General features: G+C 45.4%; 1 protein-coding gene across 2 annotated transcripts in view; it reads right to left on the minus strand.

Moving 5' to 3' along the window:
* Positions 1-1,676: 1,676 nt before the first annotated feature.
* LOC120036602 (tumor necrosis factor ligand superfamily member 14-like) overlaps positions 1,677-8,762 on the minus strand; it is a 12,896-nt gene continuing 5,810 nt past the window's right edge. For both annotated transcript variants that reach the window (XM_038982981.1, XM_038982982.1), the window contains 3 exons: positions 7,866-7,946; positions 7,326-7,563; positions 1,677-4,535 (listed from right to left, as the gene is read on the minus strand). In XM_038982981.1, the coding sequence (XP_038838909.1) occupies positions 4,355-4,535; positions 7,326-7,563; positions 7,866-7,946 (500 nt within the window). In that variant the 3' untranslated portion in view covers positions 1,677-4,354. The remainder of the gene's footprint in view (positions 4,536-7,325; positions 7,564-7,865; positions 7,947-8,762) is intronic.

Consider the following 8,762-nt stretch of genomic DNA (forward strand, 5'->3'; position numbering starts at 1 on the left):
AGCCATATATATATATAAACATAGAGCCATATATATATAAACATAGAGCCACATATATATATAAACATAGAGCCACATATATATATAAACATAGAGCCATATAAATATATATATAAACATAGAGCCATATATATATATAAACATAGAGCCATATATATATAAACATAGAACCATATATATATATAAACATAGAGCCATATATATATATATATATAAACATAGAGCCATATATATATATATATAAACATAGAGCCATATATATATATAACATAGAGCCACATATATATATAAACATAGAGCCACATATATATATATATATAAACATAGAGCCATATATATATATATATATAAACATAGAGCCACATATATATATAAACATAGAGCCATATATATATAAACATAGAGCCATATATATATATATATATATATATATATAAACATAGAGCCATATATATATATATATATATATATATATATAAACATAGAGCCATATATATATATATATATAAACATAGAGCCATATATATATATAAACATAGAGCCATATATATATATAAACATAGAACCATATATATATATAAACATAGAACCATATATATATATAAACATAGAACCATATATATATATATAAACATAGAACCATATATATATATATAAACATAGAACCATATATATATATATAAACATAGAGCCATATATATATATAAACATAAACCAATATATATATATAAACATAGAGCCACATATATATATATATAAACATAGAACCATATATATATATAAACATAGAGCCATATATATATATAAACATAGAGCCATATATATATATAAACATAGAGCCATATATATATATAAACATAGAGCCATATATATATATAAACATAGAACCATATATATATAAACATAGAACCATATATATATATAAACATAGAGCCACATATATATATATATAAACATAGAGCCATATATATATATAAACATAGAACCATATATATATATAAACATAGAGCCATATATATATATAAACATAGAGCCATATAAATATATATATAAACATAGAGCCACATATATATATATATATAAACAGAGCCATATATATATATAAACATAGAGCCATATATATATAAACATAGAACCATATATATATATAAACATAGAGCCATATATATATATATATATATATATATAAACATAGAGCCATATATATATAAACATAGAACCATATATATATTAACATAGAGCCATATATATACACAGTATATAAACATAGAACCATATATATATATAAACATAGAACCATATATATATATAAACATAGAACCATATCTATATATATAAACATAGAGCCATATATATATATAAACATAGAGCCATATATATATAAACATAGAACCATATATATATATAAACATAGAGCCATATATACATATAAACATAGAGCCATATATATATAAACATAGAACCATATATATATATAAACATAGAACATTATATATATATAAACATAGAGCCATATATATATATATATATATAAACATAGAACATTATATATATATAAACATAGAGCCATATATATATAAACATAGAACCATATATATATATAAACATAGAACCATATATATATATATATATAAACATAGAGCCATATATATAAACTTAGAACCATATATATAAACTTAGAACCATATATATAAATATAGAACAATATATATATATATATATATATATATAAATAAACATATAACCATCTATAAACAAGACAGGGACTCCATCCTATACTTTGATACTGTTTTACTTCAATTTAAATGTCCAGCGTCCAAAAGCAACAAAGCCAGGATTCAATCCAATGCAAGGTATAAAAGAGCCCACTAGCCCAGTGTTTCTCAGTCCTGATCGTGGTGCTGTTGTTTGTAGCACTAGCCCAATGTTTCTCAGTCCTGGTCGTGGTGCTGTTGCCCAATAGTTCTCAGTCCTGGTGCTGTTGTCCAATAGTTCTCAGTCCTGGTCGTGGTGCTGTTGCCCAATAGTTCTCAGTCCTGGTCGTGGTGCTGTTGCCCAGTGTTTCTCAGTCCTGGTCGTGGTGCTGTTGTTTGTAGTACTAGCCCAATGTTTCTCAGTCCTGGTCGTGGTGCTGTTGTTTGTAGCACTAGCCCAATGTTTCTCAGTCCTGGTCGTGGTGCTGTTGCCCAATGTTTCTCAGTCCTGGTCGTGGTGCTGTTGTTTGTAGCACTATCCCAATGTTTCTCAGTCCTGGTCGTGGTGCTGTTGCCCAATGTTTCTCAGTCCTGGTCGTGGTGCTGTTGTTTGTAGCACTAGCCCAATGTTTCTCAGTCCTGGTCGTGGTGCTGTTGCTTGTAGCACTAGCCCAATGTTTCTCAGTCCTGGTCGTGGGTGCTGTTGTTTGTAGTACTAGCCCAATGTTTCTCAGTCCTGGTCATGGTGCTGTTGTTTGTAGTACTAGCCCAATAGTTCTCAGTCCTGGTCGTGGTGCTGTTGCCCAGTGTTTCTCAGTCCTGGTCGTGGTGCTGTTGCCCAATAGTTCTCAGTCCTGGTCGTGGTGCTGTTGCCCAATAGTTCTCAGTCCTGGTCGTGGTGCTGTTGCCCAATAGTTCTCAGTCCTGGTCGTGGTGCTGTTGCCCAATGTTTCTCAGTCCTGGTCATGGTGCTGTTGCCCAATGTTTCTCAGTCCTGGTCGTGGTGCTGTTGTTTGTAGTACTAGCCCAGTGTTTCTCAGTCCTGGTCGTGGTGCTGTTGTTTGTAGTACTAGCCCAGTGTTTCTCAGTCCTGGTCGTGGTGCTGTTGTTTGTAGCACTAGCCCAATGTTTCTCAGTCCTGGTCGTGGTGCTGTTGCCCAGTGTTTCTCAGTCCTGGTCGTGGTGCTGTTGTTTGTAGTACTAGCCCAGTGTTTCTCAGTCCTGGTCGTGGTGCTGTTGTTTGTAGTACTAGCCCAGTGTTTCTCAGTCCTGGTCGTGGTGCTGTTGCTTGTAGCACTAGCCCAATGTTTCTCAGTCCTGGTCGTGGTGCTGTTGCCCAGTGTTTCTCAGTCCTGGTCGTGGTGCTGTTGTTTGTAGTACTAGCCCAATGTTTCTCAGTCCTGGTCATGGTGCTGTTGTTTGTAGTACTAGCCCAATGTTTCTCAGTCCTGGTCGTGGTGCTGTTGCCCAATAGTTCTCAGTCCTGGTCGTGGTGCTGTTGTTTGTAGCACTAGCCCAATAGTTCTCAGTCCTGGCCGTGGGTGCTGTTGTTTGTAGTACTAGCCCAATGTTTCTCAGTCCTGGTCGTGGGTGCTGTTGTTTGTAGTACTAGCCCAATGTTTCTCAGTCCTGGTCGTGGGTGCTGTTGTTTGTAGCACTAGCCCAATAGTTCTCAGTCCTGGTCGTGGTGCTGTTGTTTGTAGTACTAGCCCAATGTTTCTCAGTCCTGGTCATGGGTGCTGTTGTTTGTAGCACTAGCCCAATAGTTCTCAGTCCTGGTCGTGGGTGCTGTTGTTTGTAGTACTATCCCAATGTTTCTCAGTCCTGGTCATGGTGCTGTTGTTTGTAGTACTAGCCCAATGTTTCTCAGTCCTGGTCGTGGTGCTGTTGCCCAATGTTTCTCAGTCCTGGTCGTGGGTGCTGTTGTTTGTAGCACTAGCCCAATAGTTCTCAGTCCTGGTCGTGGTGCTGTTGTTTGTAGTACTAGCCCAATGTTTCTCAGTCCTGGTCATGGTGCTGTTGTTTGTAGCACTAGCCCAATAGTTCTCAGTCCTGGTCGTGGGTGCTGTTGTTTGTAGCACTAGCCCAATGTTTCTCAGTCCTGGTCATGGTGCTGTTGTTTGTAGTACTAGCCCAATGTTTCTCAGTCCTGGTCGTGGTGCTGTTGCCCAATAGTTCTCAGTCCTGGTCGTGGTGCTGTTGCCCAATAGTTCTCAGTCCTGGTCGTGGGTGCTGTTGTTTGTAGTACTAGCCCAATGTTTCTCAGTCCTGGTCGTGGTGCTGTTGTCCAATAGTTCTCAGTCCTGGTTGAGGGTGCTGTTGTTTGTAGTACTCCCACAGTTCATTCAAGTAGTCAACTCTTCAGCAGGTTGTTGCACCCCTTTGGGTCCCCAGGACCAGGATTGAGAAAAACTACACTAGACAGCCGACAATGGATGTTTTAAAGGCATTTTCCCCACCATTTGCCGAGATGGCATTCACGGTAAAAGCTGCAGATATTGCCTCAAGGTTAAAATACCTTGAAAAAGCCAATTGTCTGTTTTCTCGTTTGATTCTCTATAACACACCTTGGTTAGAATCTATACGTCGAAATAACATAACTGACACACGAATCTGATTGACAAATGTACGTATGAGTGTGTGTCAATACACACCGTCTCCTAAATCATGAATGCCCCCATGAAATGATCTTCAGCTCCAGGTCTCAGGAGCGTCCCGTTGTCCACGGTTACATAGATGATGTCTCCAGGCAACAGATGGAAGACTCCGCCCAGGTAGCTGTTCAGAAGATTCTGATAAGAAATCTTCTTTGGTCTGGAATCCTGGGAAGTACAATGGAACCTAACGGACAGACAGACACTTAGTCCGCATCCCAAAATGATGCCCCCTGACCACCACCTCACCCTCACTCACTGACCTGTTAGCTTTCATCAACACATTCCCCCCTACCCGTCCCAGGACCACGACCTCACACTCACTCACTGAGCTGTTAGCTTTCATCAACACATTCCCCCTCCCCGTCCCCGTCCCAGGACCACCACCTCACACACACTGACCTGTTAGCTTTCATCAACACATTCCCCCTCCCCGTCCCAGGACCACCACCTCACACACACTGACCTGTTAGCTTTCATCAACACATTCCCCCTCCCCGTCCCAGGACCACCACCTCACACACACTGACCTGTTAGCTTTCATCAACACATCCCCCCTCCCCGTCCCAGGACCACCACCTCACACACACTGACCTGTTAGCTTTCATCAACACATCCCCCCTCCCCGTCCCAGGACCACCACCTCACACACACTGACCTGTTAGCTTTCATCAACACATTCCCCCTCCCCCTCCCAGGACCACCACCTCACACACACTGACCTGTTAGCTTTCATCAACACATTACCCCCTCCCCGTCCCAGAACCACCACCTCACACACACTGACCTGTTAGCTTTCATCAACACATTCCCCCTCCCCCTCCCCCTCCCAGGACCACCACCTCACACACACTGACCTGTTAGCTTTCATCAACACATTCCCCCTCCCCCTCCCCCCTCCCCCTCCCAGGACCACCACCTCACACACACTGACCTGTTAGCTTTCATCAACACATTCCCCCTCCCCGTCCCAGGACCACCACCTCACACACACTGACCTGTTAGCTTTCATCAACACATTACCCCCTCCCCGTCCCAGGACCACCACCTCACACACACTGACCTGTTAGCTTTCATCAACACATTCCCCCTCCCCCTCCCCGTCCCAGAACCACCACCTCACACACTGACCTGTTAGATTTCATCAACACATTCCCCCTCCCCCTCCCCCTCCCCGTCCCAGAACCACCACCTCACACACTGACCTGTTAGCTTTCATCAACACATTCCCCCTCCCCCTCCCCGTCCCAGAACCACCACCTCACACACACTCACTGACCTGTTAGCTTTCATCAACACATTCCCCCCTCCCCCTCCCCGTCCCAGAACCACCACCTCACACACACTCACTGAGCTGTTAGCTTTCATCAACACATTCCCCCCTCCCCGTCCCAGAACCACCACCTCACACACACTGACCTGTTAGATTTCATCAACACATTCCCCCCTCCCCCTCCCCGTCCCAGAACCACCAACTCACACACACTGACCTGTTAGCTTTCATCAACACATTCCCCCTCCCCCTCCCCGTCCCAGGACCACCACCTCACACACACTGACCTGTTAGATTTCATCAACACATTCCCCCCTCCCCCTCCCCGTCCCAGGACCACCACCTCACACACACTGACCTGTTAGCTTTCATCAACACATCCCCCCTCCCCCTCCCAGGACCACCACCTCACACACACTGACCTGTTAGCTTTCATCAACACATTCCCCCTCCCCGTCCCAGGACCACCACCTCACACACACTGACCTGTTAGCTTTCATCAACACATTCCCCCTCCCCCTCCCCGTCCCAGGACCACCACCTCACACACACTGACCTGTTAGCTTTCATCAACACATTCCCCCTCCCCCTCCCCGTCCCAGGACCACCACCTCACACACACTGACCTGTTAGCTTTCATCAACACATTCCCCCTCCCCCTCCCCGTCCCAGGACCACCACCTCACACACACTGACCTGTTAGCTTTCATCAACACATCCCCCCTCCCCGTCCCCCTCCCAGGACCACCACCTCACACACACTGACCTGTTAGCTTTCATCAACACATTCCCCCTCCCCCTCCCAGGACCACCACCTCACACACACTGAGCTGTTAGCTTTCATCAACACATTCCCCCTCCCCCTCCCCGTCCCAGGACCACCACCTCACACACACTGACCTGTTAGCTTTCATCAACACATTCCCCCTCCCCGTCCCAGGACCACCACCTCACACACACTGACCTGTTAGCTTTCATCAACACATTCCCCCTCCCCCTCCCCGTCCCAGGACCACCACCTCACACACACTGACCTGTTAGCTTTCATCAACACATTACCCCTCCCCGTCCCAGGACCACCACCTCACACACACTGACCTGTTAGCTTTCATCAACACATTCCCCCTCCCCCTCCCCTCCCCGTCCCAGGACCACCAACTCACACACACTGACCTGTTAGCTTTCATCAACACATTCCCCCTCCCCCTCCCAGGACCACCACCTCACACACACTGACCTGTTAGCTTTCATCAACACATTCCCCCTCCCCGTCCCAGAACCACCACCTCACACACACTGACCTGTTAGCTTTCATCAACACATCCCCCTCCCCCGTCCCAGGACCACCACCTCACACACACTGACCTGTTAGCTTTCATCAACACATCCCCCCTCCCCCTCCCCGTCCCAGGACCACCACCTCACACACACTGACCTGTTAGCTTTCATCAACACATTACCCCCTCCCCGTCCCAGGACCACCACCTCACACACACTGACCTGTTAGCTTTCATCAACACATTCCCCCTCCCCCTCCCCGTCCCAGGACCACCACCTCACACACACTGACCTGTTAGCTTTCATCAACACATTCCCCCCTCCTCGTCCCAGAACCACCACCTCACACACACTCACTGAGCTGTTAGCTTTCATCAACACATTCCCCCCTCCCCGTCCCAGGACCACCACCTCACACACACTGACCTGTTAGATTTCATCAACACAAGAGGTTTGTTTTTGTAACCATCGGTGAGCCTCATCACCTTGTGTTTGAACAGAAAGCAGTCTTCAACGAAGTGCACTTTGGAGTAGACATAATAGTGCCCTTCCCTCTGTACTACCAGGTGGCCATCTTTGTAGTCCATCTGATCTGTGAAGGCAGACAGGCCCTTGTCTGATTCCCACTGAACGACACTATCCTCACGCACTGACCAGGGGGAGCCTGGGAGACAGAGGGGGGAGGGGACGGAGGGAAGGGAGCGAGGGGAGTGGAGAAAGATATGGGGCAGAGGGGGGAGTTAAGAGAGCAGACATTGCTGGTTAAGTGTGTATGTATGTGCTTACGTTTCTGTGTGTAGAGAAGCTGTACTGGACCTATCAAGTGTGCTGAGGGTTTCTGTGTGTTGAGAAGCTGTACTGTACCTATCAAGTGTGCTGAGGGTTTCTGTGTGTAGAGAAGCTGTACTGGACCTATCAAGTGTGCTGAGGGTTTCTGTGTGTGTGTGTAGAGAAGCTGTACTGTACCTATCAAGTGTGCTGAGGGTTTCTGTTGGATCTCAGGTGGGCGTGTCCTCCTCGTAGGCTTGACTAAAATCTCGTTGGTCTCTGTCAGGGGACAGGAAATGATTTAGAGAGAGAGAGAAAGAGAGAGAGAGAGACAGAGACAGAGACAGAGACAGAGACAGAGACAGAGACAGAGACAGAGACAGAGACAGAGACAGAGACAGAGAGAGAGAGAGAGAGAGAGAGAGACAGAGACAGAGACAGAGACAGAGACAGAGACAGAGACAGAGACAGAGACAGAGACAGAGACAGAGACAGAGACAGAGAGAGAGAGAGAGAGAGAGAGAGAGAGAGAGAGAGAGAGAGAGAGAGAGAGAGAGAGATATGTCCTTTAGAGTCCGGGCAAAGGCCTCTGCCTTGTAGAGGTGGACCTGGTCATAGAGGCTGTTCAAGTCCAGGGTGGAGTGGTGGGCCAGGAAAACATTTGGTTTTGAGGCACAATCACGGGTAATGCTTGCGTTTACCCGCTGTATGATAGCAGGGTGGAGATAACCACTTGTGCGGGTGTCTAAAGAGAGCACAGTGTGTCTAAACTCTGGTGTCCAAACACCCAGCGCACCCTAGACCTTCTGTCTGAGGACAAACTAGGCTCACCTAGCCACATAATAATACACACAGGCACAAACCACCTGAGAGCACAGCAGGAAAGGGTGGCCACAGCACTGAAGGGAGTGATTGAAAAATCTTCTTCTACTTTCCCCAACGCACAAGTGGTTATCCTCTGCATTATCATTAACAGCAGACTCGTACATTTCCTCAATGAAAACAATGTACTGAGCTAATGTCAAATTGACTTTTTACCAAATTACCGTACAACAGACCATGTATACACCCTACACACCCTAATTGACAACCAAA

The sequence above is a fragment of the Salvelinus namaycush genome, unplaced genomic scaffold, assembly GCF_016432855.1.
Source record: "Salvelinus namaycush isolate Seneca unplaced genomic scaffold, SaNama_1.0 Scaffold1381, whole genome shotgun sequence".
In the NCBI taxonomy this organism is placed as follows: Eukaryota; Metazoa; Chordata; class Actinopteri; order Salmoniformes; family Salmonidae; genus Salvelinus; species Salvelinus namaycush.